Source organism: Microplitis mediator, chromosome 8, assembly GCF_029852145.1.
Source record: "Microplitis mediator isolate UGA2020A chromosome 8, iyMicMedi2.1, whole genome shotgun sequence".
Taxonomy (NCBI): Eukaryota; Metazoa; Arthropoda; class Insecta; order Hymenoptera; family Braconidae; genus Microplitis; species Microplitis mediator.
Window position 1 is genome coordinate 22,147,617 of NC_079976.1, and position 17,500 is coordinate 22,165,116.

At 31.5% G+C, this 17,500-nt stretch overlaps 1 protein-coding gene across 1 annotated transcript in view; it reads right to left on the reverse strand.

Annotated features, from left to right (window-relative positions):
- Positions 1-17,419: 17,419 nt before the first annotated feature.
- The window catches only part of LOC130673934 (putative ankyrin repeat protein RF_0381), a 16,867-nt gene continuing 16,786 nt past the window's right edge, over positions 17,420-17,500 (reverse strand). The window contains exon 2 of the mRNA XM_057479150.1: positions 17,420-17,500. This exon is cut by the window's right edge and continues 48 nt beyond it. Coding sequence (XP_057335133.1) covers positions 17,420-17,500 — 81 coding nt within the window.

The following is a 17,500-nucleotide window of genomic DNA, read 5'->3' on the forward strand; positions in this document are numbered from 1 at the left end:
AATGGCAATTTAAAATACATAAAAATCATTAACTGAATAAAAAAAAATGTCTTAGTCATAGGTGGCTGCGGAAGCCATTTTTTAAGTGTAGTCTAAGCAGTTGATGTTAGAAAGTGCGACAATCAAATCAGTGCACTAATTATAATGTAAGTAAAAAAAATTAATTAAAAATGTATGTATAGATCAATATTTAATTAAAATTTATTTAAATACACGTATAAAACATATTAAAATGAGTTTTGTTGCTAAAATTTGATGGTCAATAACTAGGCTCAATTTTAAAGGTGTGATCAAGTTGTTGACCCTCAAATTCTAACCTACTACGAACGAGGTTATCTATTTAATTACATGTCTATAAATTGTAAAAATAACAATATTTATAGTTTATTTTGTATTGAATTTATTGAAATTATGAATATTTATAGTTTTATTAAATTATTTTTCATTATTTTTTATAATGCAGGTTTAAATTGACATCTAATATTTATTTTTATAAATAAAAGATTATGTTTAGATCTTGAAAGTATATTTTTGGAGTGATAAAATTATTGTAAAAATAATGTCAGTCCTGATAGTATTTAAATTGTTATGATTCTTTTAGTTAAATAATATTTTTATTTTGACCAAATTAATGTTTGTATTGTTTTTTTAATTCAGGAGTTCAAAGAAAAAGACGAGCTACGGTGGAAAACAACTAGAACAGGCACTGGTCAAAGTGAAGGCAGGTATGCCTGTACGAACAGCTGCCTTGAAGTTCAATATTCCGAAAACTACGCTACTTTATAAAAGCCGCGGACTATTATCACCGAAAATCGAGAAACCTGGACCAGAATGTGTGTTAGGACAAGATAACGAAAATTATCTTGTTGAATGGATTATTTACATGAAAAAACATGGATTTCCAATAACAAAGGTACAGTTGTTAAATAGCATTCGCACGTTATTGAATGACACGAAAAATAAAACAATATTTCCAAACAATATGCCTGGTCGTCACTGGTATAACGCGTTTCTTCGTCGCCATCCGGAAATCAGCGAGAGAATTTCTCAAAATCTTACATATAGCCGAGCTGCAGTGTCGGAGGAAAAGATCAGAGCCTGGTTTCAAGAAGTCAGAGATCATCTTGAACCATTGGATCTTCTAGATATTGATAATTCCCGAAAAATCAACCTCGATGAATCAGCCTTCAGGCTTAATCCGAAGTGTAATTCAGTTCTCGCGACAAAAGGTGATAAGATTGTTTACAATATCGTTGGAAATGATGAAAAAGAATGTTTAACAACTTCAACTTGTGGAAATGCAGCCGGACAAATGCTTCCACCAATGGTAGTATTTCCATACAAAAGAATTCCACGTAATATTGTAGCCAGCATACCAAAATATTGGGCAATTGGATGTTCTGATAGTGGATAGATGACTGCAGAAACATTTTATGAATATGTAGCAAATGTATTTCATCCTTGGTTATTAAAAAATAAAATAAAATTTCCAGTCATTTTGTATCTGGATGGCTACGCTTCTCATCTATCGTATCCACTCACAAAATTCTGTCGGGAAAATAAAATAGAGTTAATCGCTTTGTACCCCAATGCAACTCACATTCTTCAACCAATGGATGTCGCCATGTTTCATCCTTTAAAAGCAGCTTGGAGTCACGAGGTTCGAGATTGGAGAATGGAGCATAATGGCGAATCACTAAAACGTGAAAACTTTGCTCCACTTCTTGAAAAATCTCTGAAGAGATTGGATACCAGTGAAATTTTAAAAAACGGTTTCAAAGCAACTGGCTTACATCCTTTCTGCCCTGATGCAATAAATTTTAAAAAATATTTTGAGTCATCTGAAATTAATAACACTGCTGCAATTGTACCTTCGATTAATTCCTCTAACATTATTGATAATTTGAAATTTCTAACAGGGTATATCTCAAACTTGCCAAGTTTGGCCCCTTTATTAATTGATCTTAATAAGGGCGCCACTGGAAGATAAGACTCGGCCTTCCAGAACCGGAGATATTAAATTTTATAAATCAGGGTCGTTGAAAATATATAAGAGTGAGGAGATTGAGGGATTAAATTAATTTTTTATAACTGCTGCCTTTAAAGTTCAATATTCGAGCGTCGTGTGGCGCGAGTAAAATAGGTCTTTCTCTCGATAGCTCGACGAAACTATAGAACGATGTCGAAAAATCAGCTGTTGGACTTTTCAGCATGATTTTACTGTGCTGAAAAGTAATTGCCTATAGGAAATGTATACAAATTACCTAGCAACCGTCGTTCACTCGAGTTAGAAAAAGATAGTGATACTTTTTTCTCCATATACTCCTACTGTCGCATTTATCCTGAAATTCGCACATGCGCAAATAGAAAGACGACAATTGGAAACCTGCATAGTGATCATATGTTTCTTATTCTTATTGAATATCATAACTTGTGTGTTTGTATTGTGAAAATAATATTATTATCATATTATTAATCGTTCAATAAAAATTTTCACATTATTAAAAACAGTCAGAGATTTTAATTAATAAAATTAATAAACTAATTAATAGAATTCAATTGAAAAATAAAACATGAATAGATTGTTATTATTTACACTTGTACAATTGTTTATATTTAGAAGGTAATTTTTTATTCTCTAAATGATTGAATTCCTCTCGATTAAACTTTAAAGGCAGTCGTTATAAAAAATATTGTTCGATACAAAGGATTAAAAAGAGGGATACGGTATGCATGTATTGTCAACACTCGTCTAGGGATATGTTACATTCACAACGAGAACTCGTACCTACATCTCTCTCGCACTCGCTTCGCTCGTGCGAGAAAGATGTATGTACTCGTTCTCGTTGAGAATGCGGCATAACCCAAGACTTGTGTCGCCAATCCAAGCATGCCGCAAACCCTCTTTTTAATCCTACTGTTACGTCCCAGCCTGCTCATCAGATGGCTCTGCCAATTTTAAAATCTTAAATAATAATAGACCGACCTGAGATCCGCCAAATCGATATATTTAAATAATAGAATAATAAAATATTTTCTTTATAATAAATATTAATAAGTATGCACTTAAAAATAGTCAAATAGATAAGATATTTTTAATGCATTATAATATTTATTCATCATCGACAATTTCTCTAAAAGAATGTTAATGAATAAAAATAGATAAGAATAATTGTACGACAAATAATGACTGTTAAAAGAATATAAAAAGTGAAATTAGTTTTTCCACGAAAAAGTGAAAACATTGAAAAACATCGTCCGACTGCTGACGCAACAGCATCCGCGTCGAACGATGATAACGAAACTCCCTCTTTTTGGGAATAAGGCCCTAAAACCTTATCCCACTTTTCTCTAGGGTGTTGGCTCATGTAAAGATATAAAAAGCCGATGCCCAATGCATCACTCTCTCAGCTCAGCTCACACTCGTACACTCTCACATCAACCAGAAATATTAGTAGTGCGGTTTATAACACGCAAGTAAACTCCCGGTTTAATTTAATTATATTATTCTTTTGACACGAAGTTATTTGTCACATAATAATTGTAAACTCAAGTGTATATTTATCCAAATTCTTCGACTATCCTATTTTATATGAATAAATCAAACATATTTATTCATTAAATCACGACCAAGTTATTTCGAGCTTTCGAGAACTACCCCGTATCCGAAGATCTACAATCACGTCCAATTCAAATAATTCGCGCCGGCAACTCACAAGCCGACACGACTCCAGGACGTAACAACTATATATAATTAAAATTGGTGGCAGCGACGGACTCGAACAGCCTCGAAGTAGCCTGGTGATTATCAAACGAAGAATTCAAAAATCCGGAAAATTTTTTTTTCCGTAAATCAGAAAATTTTTCATCACAGTGAGTAAATTTAAAAAAAAACAGAAATTTTTTTAAACACACATATTTTTGAAGTAAAAATTTCGAAAATTTTTTTTTACGAGAATTAAATTGTGAAAATTTAAATTAAAATTCAAAATTGAATCGCGGAGTTTAAACAAAAGTAATTAACAAAAATAAAATAAAATTTAAAAACTAATATCAAGAATTTAATAAAAAAAATAAATAATAAAGCCGAAGTAAATTTAATAAATTTTTAACAAAATAAAAGTGAGAGTTTTAAAAAAAAAAAAAAAAAAAAAAAAAAAAAAAAAAAAAAAACAAACAAAATAAAAAAATCAAGAAACATCAAGAGATCATAAATATATAACAATAACAACGAATATATACATTGAAAATATTTTCTACGAGCATCATTCAATCATCAAGAAGTTGAAAATTTTTTTTTACGGCGATTGGGCATATCGTCATTATCAACATCAACGAAAACTACGACAACACTAGCAGAGAGATCAACGGCAGCGATAACAACGACAGCAGCGATTACAATCACCAGCGCACCAGCAGCTTATACCTGTATATTCAATTAAGTAGTAAGTCAATTATATTGTTGAATTTTCTTTTCCTCTGTCTTTTAAATATATATATATGAAATGAGTATCGAAAAAATGGAAACCTCCCTTATGGAGACCCAGACTGAAGTAACAGCATTAAAAGCACAAATCGAACAATTAATAGCAGAAAAACAAGAAATGAAAAACAAATTTGAAGATAATTGTCAAGCAGCCATTGCACATCAAATAAAATCACATTTTGAAAAAAATCCACCCGTAGGTGCTTCACACCAAACGCCTCAAAACCTTAACTTCACAAAAAATTTGATCACAGGAAATAAAATAGATTATAAAGACTTTTTGAAAACTATTCCAGACTTTGACGGTACAAAAGACGGTTACCCGATAGAATCATTCACTAAAGCATGCAAAAACGCTAAAAAACTTTTTAAAGACGAAATTGACGAAGAATTTCTAGTTAAATTATTACAGACCAAATGTAAAGGCGAACCTTTAAAAAGGGTTAGCAATTTAGACCCGACAAACATTGACGATTTCATTTCATTCTTAAATTTACATTTTCGACATAGTAAAGAAGTTTCATTGTGGATGAAAGAATTTGACAATTTCCGACAAAACCCAAACGAACGCGTTATAGACTTTAATTACAGAGTAAGCCAACACTTACAAAGTACATTATCAGAAATCGAATATACCGACGGGGAAAACAAAATAGAAAAAGCTACGCTAGCTAGAGAAACCGCAATTAGATCGTTTATGTCAGGTTTACACCCGAAATTTGCTATTTTCTTACAAGAGGATAGATATCCAGACCTCGAATCTGCGACAAAATCTGCCGAAAAAGTAGAAAGACAACTACAACAAATGAAAAATGTTGACAACTTTTTCAAAGTATATGATTCCCAAGCTAAAAAAGAAAGTAAAGATTATTATCATATTCCTTCAGATAACAAACTTGACCCTCGAAATACTCGGGACAATAGTAATAAAAATAATTATCGTCAGAATTCTTATAATTATACTCAGAATTACGCAGAAAAAGAAAATAAATATCAAAATAAAAATCATTCAATAAAACAAATCATTAAATTCTTTAAATTTTGTAAAAGAAATAACCATAATATTGACGAATGTAGAGCCTTAATGTATAAAAATAAAACTGAACTAAGACCAGATCCAAATAAAAATATTTTAAAGTGTAGCTATTGCAATATGAATGGTCATTCAGTTAATAATTGCCGTAGAAAAATTTACAACGAAGGAAAACGCGACGGGTTAAATTCAAATCAGAATACGAATACGGGAAACGACAAAACGTTTCCTCGTACAGGCGCGCCGATGGGAAACGTAGCAGCGCAGCGCCAGATACCACACCCAAACTAAGATTACCATCAAAAACTTATTCCGTAGGTGCTATAGCAACTGACTATAAACCCACGTCGATTATGCTTAGATCTAAAGATATAATATCTAGCTATGGAAAAATTTTAATAGACACCGGCTGTAATTTAAATTTGATAAAATATGGAGAAGTAAAATATAAAAAATTAATTGATGAATCTTATTGTTATAAATTAAATGGTGTCTCTGAAGCTATCACTTTAGGTAGAATAAAAATAGAAATTTTCAATAAAAATACTTATTTCCACGTAATACCAGATGAATTTCCTTTAGATTATACGGGCATACTCGGCATGGAATTTTTACGAGAACATGGCGGAATAATAAATTTAGTAGATAATACGGTAACATTTCAACGCTTAAATAATTTACAAATGTCATTAACAGAAGGAGAATATTTCGTTTTAAAAGCTCGTACAAAAACAGCAATGTTTGTTCGAGTAAATAGTAAACTAGAAGAGGGTTATACACCCCGTATTGAATTTGAAAACGGTATTTACGCAGGCGAAGCTTTAGTAAGTAATAATAACGGTATCGCTCATTTGTACGCGATTAATACTCTCGATAAAGATGTTAAAGTAAAAGTACCCGTAATTCCTCTGTACCCTTTCGGGACAAGCGAAGACGAGGATACTAGCTTGACGCAAGACGACACGGATAGATACGATAACAGTACTCGGACGCGGGGAAATCGTGTTGATAAGGTGTTAAAACTTTTGCGTTTAGAACATTTGAATGAGGAAGAGCGTAAAGCAATAGTTTCTCTTGTAGAGAAATACGCTGACCTATTCCACATTCCGGGAGAACCACTGCGCGCGACAGAGACAGCAACCCATACTATACCTACTACCGATGACGTTCCTGTAAATACTCGACAATACAGACACCCTCCTGCACAGAAAGACGAAATAGAAAAACAGATAACGGAATTAATGTTAATGGATATAATTGAACCTTCGACCTCACCGTATAATTCTCCTTTATGGATAGTACCCAAAAAGGCTGACTCTAAAGGCAATAAAAGATGGCGTCTAGTAATTGATTATCGCAAATTAAATGATAAAACTGTTAAAGATGCATATCCACTACCGTTGATAAATGATATTCTTGATCAATTAGGTGGTGCGATTTATTTTTCAGTATTTGATTTAAAATCCGGTTTTCATCAATTGAAAGTAGATTCTAAAGATAAACACAAAACAGCATTTACAACTCCTCATGGTCATTATCAATTTAATAGAATGCCATTTGGACTTAAAAATGCTCCAGCAACATTCCAAAGGTTAATGGATTTAGTCTTGCGCGGGTTACAAGGAGCTGATCTCTTTGTTTACTTAGACGATATCGTTATTTACGCACGTTCTCTAGAAGAACACAACACTAAATTCAATAAATTAGCCGAACGCTTGCGAAGTGCGAATTTAACTCTACAAGCCGATAAATGCGAATTCTTAAAAAAAGAAGTAATCTATTTGGGCCATCTTATATCTGCCGACGGTGTCAAGCCTGATCCGGATAAAATAAAAGCAATTAAATGTTTTAAAACACCCGGAAGTACGACTCAAGTGAGAGAATTTCTCGGACTTGCTGGTTATTATCGGCGATTTATTAAGGATTTCGCAAAAATCTCTAAGTGCCTATCTGATCTTACAAGTAAAAACGCAAGATTTACATGGACGCCTGAACATCAGGTAGCTTTTGAAACCTTGCGGGATAAACTATGTACAGCTCCGATATTGCAATATCCAGATTTTTCGAAACCATTTATATTAACGACCGATGCATCTAACTACGCAGTTGGAGCAATCCTCTCACAGGGTAAAATTGGCGAAGACACAATTGTCGCAACAGCTTCTCGTGTGCTTAACAAACATGAAAAAAATTACTCAACCACAGAAAAAGAAATGGTTGCAGCTTTATTCGGTATGAAAACCTTTAGACCGTATCTCTATGGCAGAGAGTTCACTCTTGTCACCGATCACAGACCGCTAGTTTGGGTAAATAATATGAATGACCCAACATCGCGTGTAATGAGATGGAGAGAACGGCTTAAAGAATTCGAGTACACTGTGTTATATAAGGCGGGAAAAATAAATACAAACGCGGACGCTTTATCGCGTAATCCAATAATCGAAAACCGTGAAACGTATCCTATTAAAATTAAATGGCGACCCGGTAAACCAGGAATCGCTAGATTACGGACTTCAGATCCTTCAGATGATGGTAAAGTTATAAAAAAGAAATCTAAATATCATAAAAATTCAGAGTCAAGTAGCTCAAATGAAAAATTAAAATCGAAAAATATTAATAAAAATAAATTAAGTTCAGAGGAAAATACTATAAATGATAAAATAATTTGCGATAAAAATAAAATTGCAACTAACTCAGTCGACAGAGTTAGAAAAATTAATTCAAAAATTCAAATTCTTGAGAAAAATACTCAAGCGGTCGATCTACAAGATTCGGTCGAAAAACGAAAAATTCTTGAGCAAAATACTCAAGCGGTCGATCTACAAGATTCGGTCGAAAAACGAAAAATTCTTGAGTCAAAAACTCAAGCGGTTGGGCCTAGAAACCCAGTCGTCAAACCCACTAGCGACGGCAATAGGATTAGCTACCCTAGCGACCGGCGGTTAGGTAAAAATAATAAAAACGGATATATCGGTAAAAATAAAAATTTAAAAAAGAAAAGATCTGAGCTCAGACGATATAATCCATATGAAAAATTTTCGAGTACTGAATCACTAAGCGAAGTTGATTACAGTAAAAATAAAAATAATAAAATAAATACAAATAATCCTCAAGAACTAAAATCCAATTTAATGAATAAAAATAATCAAAATAAAAGCAAGTTAGACCCTAATGAAAATTCAAATTCTATAAATAAATCTAACGAAAAAACGAAAATAAATAAAGAGTCTAAATCAAATTCAAATGTTTTATCAAATCCAGAATCAAATAAACCGATAAATCTCCCTGATTACTCTGACGTATCATCGTCATCAGGAGACATTTATGATGCGGTAGCTCTGAGAAAAAAACTCATGAAATATAACCCTTCGTGTTTAAGTGACGATTCTTACTTGACAGATTTCGGGTTGTCTTATATAAATTCTCCAAAACGTAAAAATTCACGTAATTTAACACCATCACCTCAATCTCTAAATCCACAGACACCTAAAAGTTACAAAAACACAAATACTCCATTATCATTATCACCAAACGTACAAACACAAAATACATCCACACATTCAGACCTAAATATACAAACAGATAAGAGAAATACAAAAATCGATAAAAATAAACCTATTCCTTCTCAAATTAAAAGAACGACCAAGATGGCAGAATTTACACCTTCTCCAGCAATACGTACACGTAGAAAAGTAAATAAACAAAGCAAAAAAATTGAAAAAATAATAATTCCAGAAACTTCAGACGACGAATCAAACACTGACGAAACAGAAATGACTGACTCAAAAATATATTCCGAACATTCAAATGACATTAGTACTGAATCACCAATTGAGACAATCCCTATCACTCCTAGAACTCCTATTAAACCCAAATCCGTAAATAATAAAGACATGGGAGGTGCAATCCCATGGTCTTCTGACGAAGGAGGCGATCACCCAAGAATTATGGACGTCTCCGCGTTAATTCATAACGAACCAGAAAATAAAATGAATATGTCAACTAATGACATAATGGAAAATTCTTTCACAACAGAACCCATGATAATAGAATCACCCGACGAAACAACGACTACAATAAACAACACATTAACACAGAAAAAAATAGCCAATAAAAATACAGTAAAGACACAAACAAATACTACTAAAACAAACCCAAATTTAAATAATACAGACAAAAACAGACCTCTCGGTACTGATACGGAACAAACACATACTAATAAAATTACACAAGAACTACGTAGATCAACTAGAAAACGTAAAATCAAAACATGTTCATGTTGTACAGATTACGACGAACACACACATTCACAGAAACAGATTCCAAATAAAATACAACATCTTGCGAATAACTTTAAAAATAAATCGAGAAAGTCAATTAGTAAAAATTCACAACCAAAATTGCCAGACATAATGGTTACTTTAAAAGCAATTAAACGTCAACAAAATTTAAATAGTAAACGGGATAATAATAGATTGTCAACAATAAACGAAAATCTAAGCCCTATAAATTCACAACAAACTATCTCACGTAAAGAATCACAAAATCCTACACTAAATTCACCTATCGACCAAAATTCAAAATCGCCTGAACGAATAAATTCATTCAACGACCTAAATTTCGATCAACAGATAAATTTAGTTGACGACCAAAATTTTGAACAAATAGAACAAACACATTCATTTAACGACCAAAATTTTGAACAAATAGAACAAACACATTCATTTAACGACCAAAATTTTGACGAACTCGAACAAATAAATTCATCTGATGATGAAGTAGACACACGACAAAATCTGACACAATTAAATTCAGACGGAAACCGAAACAATCCAAACAACGATGCGATTATAATAGCAAACGACAATTTATCTAACGAAGAAATAGATTCTGACGATGATTCATCCGTAGTTTCAGTAATGTCGAACGACTTTAGTAACGACAATATAATAGAGACTAGAGACAATCTAGAAATGCAAAAAAATAGTTATTTATGTTTTTTTAATACAGACGGTCCTGTTACAAGCGAAATAGGAAAACAATTATTATTGTCAGGATATTTAAATTTGAGTCCATTTGCTGATTATAAAGTAGGTCAAGTAATCAAAATGGGAACATCAAAAAAAAAGGTACTTGGGTTAGTTATTCAAAATAACAGCACAGACGCGGCTACCGAAAAAGATTATTGTAAAGCTTTTAAAAATTTAAAATTATATATGGAAAAATCAAAATTAAAATCAATTAGTGTTTCTCAGGGACGAAGTAATTTATCCAAAACTGTATGGTCAAAAATTAAAAGTATTATAGCTAGAACATTTAAAGGGACAGATATTAAAATAATCATTTGTAGAGATCAAATAATAATACCTCCAGTAGAAGAGAGACAAAAAATAATGGCAGAAAATCATGAGACCCCAATGGCAGGTCATAAAGGTGTCACTAAAACTTACAATAGAATTAGACAAAGATATTTTTGGGATAATATTAAAAAAAATGTTGAAGATTTTGTTAGAAAATGTATCAGTTGTCAGAAAAAGAAATTAGTAAGAATTAAAACAAAACAACCGATGGTAATTACTGATACATCCGCAGAAATTTGGGATAAAGTAGCATTAGATATTGTGGTACCAAATAAAACATCAGCTAACGGTTACTCATACATTTTAACGATGCAAGATGACCTTTCAAAATATTGTTTCGCAATACCTTTAATAACTATGACAGCAAAAGATATCGCAATAGCACTAGTTGAAAATTTCATATTAAAACATGGTTGTCCAAAAGTAATTTTGACAGACCAAGGTCAAGCTTTTATAGGTAAAGTAATGGGTTGGGTAGCTAAAACTTTTAAAATGAAACAAATAAAAACAACAGCTTTTCATCCTCAATCGAATGGTTCTCTGGAAAGAAGCCATCAAGTTTTAACAGACTACATTAAACATTTTACAAGTCATGACGATTGGGATAAATGGTTGCCTCATGCAACTTTCGCCTATAATACAAGTGTACACGAAGGTACGAAATTTACACCGTATAGATTAGTTTTTGGTAAAGAAGCGCGATTACCATCAGAATTTTCATATTTAGATGATATCCCTACATACGCAGATTACGTTAAAGAACTTGCAATTCGATTGTTAGAATCAAGAAAAGAAGCAAGAGAAAATTTAGAAATTTCAAAATTAAAATCCAAAGTACGATACGATAAGAAAATAAATCCCGTAAAGTTTAAAATAGGTCAAAATATTTATTTAATTAAAAATCAGAAAGACGGTAAATTCGATGACAATTATTTAGGTCCTTACAAAGTGACAGACATACTGCCAGACAAAAACGACATAGAAATAGAATATAAGCCAGGAAAAAGAAAAATTATTCATTGCGATAGAGCAAAAATAGCGCACTAAAATATAACTTTTCCTTTCACCTCTCTGTCCTACGACTAACCTTTATTCTAAATTTACAAGAATATAAGCAAGCGAACCCCATGAAAATTCACAAAAATCAGCCGAGACAACTTTTCTTCTAAATTGTTGAAATTAATGAAATGAATAAAAAAATTTTAATAATAATAAAAATATACACAAATAAATGAGAAAAACTGCTATTAATTGAAATCGACTAATAATGCTGAGAAACTTTGAAAAATAATTTCTTTGATTATACAATTAACACGAAAAATTATATATAAAAAAAAAAAAAAGACGGAAGAATTATTTTTTTTTTAACAATATAAAGACTCCAATAGAAATATAACATATAGACTTAAGAAAAATGTAACATAAGTTTTTTTTTTCTTTTAGCATATACTAACTTATTATATATATTAGCATATATAGACCTTAAAACAATAGCATACACAATAATCAATTTTTTTTATACAATTGAAAATCAGTAGAAATTAGAAAAATATGGAAATTTTGTTTTTGATATAACATCTAGACTAGAACTGTACAGTAAGAAAAGATACAATTCTTTTTTTTTTTTCTTTTTTTTCATAGCATTTAAATCACATGTTAAACAAAGGATTAATGAAGTAAAAACACAAAAAAATAACAAAAAGTATATTATAAATACGTATCAAATAGAAAAAGAAGTATATAAAAAATTTATATACAGATTGATTTATATGTATATATACATAGAACGAAATAATTTTTTTTTCGGAAATCAGAAAATCAGATACCACTGAATTTTAGCTATAACAAAGACTCGATCATTTTATTTGTATCTTATAATTCATAAATTGCAAACGATAGAAATATGAGAAGTAATTAAAACAACTTTAACAATTCAAACGTTACGAAACTTGTCATTAAAATGACACATAATTATGGTGAATTTCCCACCAGAGTATAAAGTACTAATTTATTAGCTAAAATTAACACAGTAATTGTTAATATCTTAATAGATGTACAATGTTTTTCATTTAGAATAAGCATTTGATCAATGGGCTACAGGTCGGTACACAGATTCCATAATTTTAAAATGAAAATTATTGTATAGAACAAAAAAAAATTACTTTTTTTTGATGAGAGGTCAGGCCCAAAACAAGCGGGGCGCTTGTCCACCGGGTAGGGAGGTGTTACGTCCCAGCCTGCTCATCAGATGGCTCTGCCAATTTTAAAATCTTAAATAATAATAGACCGACCTGAGATCCGCCAAATCGATATATTTAAATAATAGAATAATAAAATATTTTCTTTATAATAAATATTAATAAGTATGCACTTAAAAATAGTCAAATAGATAAGATATTTTTAATGCATTATAATATTTATTCATCATCGACAATTTCTCTAAAAGAATGTTAATGAATAAAAATAGATAAGAATAATTGTACGACAAATAATGACTGTTAAAAGAATATAAAAAGTGAAATTAGTTTTTCCACGAAAAAGTGAAAACATTGAAAAACATCGTCCGACTGCTGACGCAACAGCATCCGCGTCGAACGATGATAACGAAACTCCCTCTTTTTGGGAATAAGGCCCTAAAACCTTATCCCACTTTTCTCTAGGGTGTTGGCTCATGTAAAGATATAAAAAGCCGATGCCCAATGCATCACTCTCTCAGCTCAGCTCACACTCGTACACTCTCACATCAACCAGAAATATTAGTAGTGCGGTTTATAACACGCAAGTAAACTCCCGGTTTAATTTAATTATATTATTCTTTTGACACGAAGTTATTTGTCACATAATAATTGTAAACTCAAGTGTATATTTATCCAAATTCTTCGACTATCCTATTTTATATGAATAAATCAAACATATTTATTCATTAAATCACGACCAAGTTATTTCGAGCTTTCGAGAACTACCCCGTATCCGAAGATCTACAATCACGTCCAATTCAAATAATTCGCGCCGGCAACTCACAAGCCGACACGACTCCAGGACGTAACACTACGTATCGAAAATAGCTATTTAGACACAATTTAAATCAATGTAATTTTAGATTTTACTCACCAAATCACAATTATGCCTACCGGGCTTTTCTTTTACTTATAACTATTTTTAACACTATTGTCCACCGGACTTTTATTCTTATTCTAACTGAATAAAATTTTGTCCACCGGACTTTTATCAATTTCACGAACGAGTCCCCTGGACTTTTTTACGATATGGCCACCGGCCTGATCCCCTGGATCTTATTTAAATAAATGAGTCCCCTGGACTTTTATACGAAATGGCCACCGGCCTGATCCCCTGGATGAAAATAATTAAAACAATTTGGCAACTTGCCAGATCCCCTGGATCTATTATTTTAAAAACATTTCCACAGGAAACTTAATTTTTCTCACACACACACACACACGTCTTGCATTCGAGTCCCCAGGACTTATTCACACTCACACACACGGTTACAATTTATTATTTTCCCGATTACTTCATACACTTTTAATTAATCTCAATTTCATTTAATTGTCCACTGGACTAAATTTATAGACGAAATTTCCAATTTATAATTTTACTGACTTTCCAATTTTATGTCTTTTACGTTTAATAACGACACTTTTATCCACACGGTCATTTTGTATACCTTCAGTTTCTCGAGTATCGGGTTGTTGAGTGAAAAATTTACTGACACCACAAAAATTAGCTCTCTCTGTTTCGCGCGTCTCTTAATTCTTTATAATTTGTCTTCACGTTTATAACAATTTACATCACAAAAACTGACTTCAATTTTACTAATAAATTTAGCTGTTATAACATAACGTCTTATTGCTCTTTCACAGTCTTTTGGTTTTTAGTTTCTTAATTTTTGTATATTAAATTTTTTTGATAAAACTAATTTTAATTTATCAACTAACAATTTCTTAATAATAATTTTATGATTTAGAATTTCTGGCTTTCTGCCGAGAAAATTTTATCGGACGGACCGCGTGTTAATTTACAAGGAATTCGAATCGGAAATGGCGACTGCCCACGAATTATTTAATTAAAATTTCTTAATTGATAAATTGTGACTGCTTGCCGACAATTTATTTACCTCTACTTTTCTCCTTTGTTAAATTGTCGTGGCTTCCCTTTTGGTTGTCTCTACCGATTCCCGTTCTTTTCCTCGTAAGTCTCTTTCCAAATTTTATTGTTTTCCAAATTATCTGTGGACAATTCAATACAAGTAAGTATATTCAGTGCATCGGCTACCTGCCGAATACACAATTAAAGTAATTTATAATTATAACGGCTTCTAGAAGGTTCCCCTGATAACCTCTCTAGAGCTTTGATAATTACCTCCAATGATGTAAGCTGGTACCCGTCTGGTCTCAATGCCGGTCCGTCCGACTGTGTCTCTTCTCACCTCGTGCACTCACTAATGTAGATTAAGTTCACGACCTTTCGGCAATTATCGGGTGTCTCCCCATTTGATTAATTCTAATTGGTTCTGGAGGACGAGCCTCCAAAATTGGCGCTCCCGGTGACAAGTCGATAAACTAGATCACGGGGTTTATGGTTATTGGGTCATTGACCAACCGCGGGAAATTTATTCAAATTTAAATTTTAACTTATTGTAATTTATTAAATTTACCCCGTTACAAATTCATAGAAAATAATATCCAGAATAATCTATTAGAACAATTCAGAAGTCAAGAACAATTTGCTCATTGGAAAGGTAATCAAGACCATACCAGTTTATTTTTATTTTGGCAAAATATAAAAAAATTGGCATCATCTCATCTTCCTACAACTAACGAGGTACAATTTATCAATAATGAAGGACGTCAGAATACAATACAAGTGATTTAAATAAATTTATAAGAATATTTTTGGATAAAATTTTATAACTATAAATATTTGTCATTACTTTTACAGCTAATCAACGTTTTTTTTTTAAACTAACCAAATTTTTTGTTAAATAACTTCTACAACTAACATTATTTATTATTGATAGTAGTATATTTTTACTGAGGACTTCTATAAATTGATTCAATTTTTCTAACATAATTATGCAATTCTTTTATTTAGACGGAAGAAAAAGAATTAGAGGATGGAGAGATAGAAGAAAATAATCATAAATTTATTTTAGACTCACAGCCATCACATAAACTTTTAGTTTTTGCAGTAAGTGATGATGGAAATTTAGTTCCTATAAATGACAATCGAATGGACATTGATTATAACAACCAAGATGAAGAACAAGTGAACTTGCAAGTCCAAAGTTCATCTGAAAATCCTGATAACTTAAATGAACCGTCATCACCTAGTGCAAAAATAACGCCTCCAAATGTGCCATCTCCATTTAAGCGAGCTTTATTTTGGCCTTTGAAAGATAAAGCTTTAAAGAAACGAAAAGCTGAGGAAAAAATACCAACAGTTTATACTTCTGATTCGTGGTTAAAATATTATGACAGTAAAGAAGCAAAAAAACAAAAATTAGAAGAAGAAAAAGAATTGAAAAAAGCTGAAAGATTTAAAAATAAAGCCATCAAAGAAGCAGAAAAAAAAATTAAAAAAGAAAAACTTCAAGAAAAAAAAAAATACAAAAGTTCTTAAGGAAAAAAAAAAAATAAACCAGAGTAGTTTTTTATTGCATGACTAATAATTTACATTTTAAATATTAAAAAAAACTATGCATTTGTTATAATAAATATTTAATTTATTTATTCAAATAATAATTTTAGTTTATTTAAACTTAGTAAGTACTTCATAATTATGGTTTACTGTGAGGGTCAGAAACCGCACCACTGTGACGGTCAGAAACTGCGATCTGAAGAATTCTGACGGTCAGAAACTGGGCCTCTGATATTCACTTTTTGAAACGTCAATTTTAATTATTAATTCCATTCAAATAATTATTTTTCGCACACGACTTTGACATTTGACAAATCCTAAACTACTCGATAAATTTTTTTTTTTCTGATTAAGTTAAATCTTACATTAACTCGTATAGTATAACCTCAACCGGCACTCTTAAAAGGTCAGAAACTGGGTCCCTTACCTTATGCTAAATAGATATACACTGGTCACAAAAATTAAGGGATAGAAAAAAAATCCGAAATTCTTAGGTGATTTTCAACATGCTGTAACTCGGTGAAAAATGGTCGTATAAGAAAATTAAAAAAAGTTAATTGTAGCCTCAAGTTTCTAATTTTCAGATCTGGACCTCAAAATTTTTTATTATGTACAGTTCCGGAGTAACCATAAGAAAACCAACGAAAAAAAAATTTTCAAAATTTTTGCTGGTCTTCGACCAGGCATATTGTTTGGAAATATTGTTTTTTTTTCATGTCATTCAATAACATGCGAATGCTATTTAACAACTGTACCTTTGTTATTGGAAATCCATGTTTTTTCATGTAAATAATCCATTTAACAAGATAATTTTCGTTATCTTGTCCTAACACACATTCTGGTCCAGGTTTCTCGATTTTCGGTGATAATAGTCCGCGGCTTTTATAAAGTAGCGTAGTTTTCGGAATGTTGAACTTCAAGGCAGCTGTTCGTACAGGCATACCTGCCTTCACTTTGACCAGT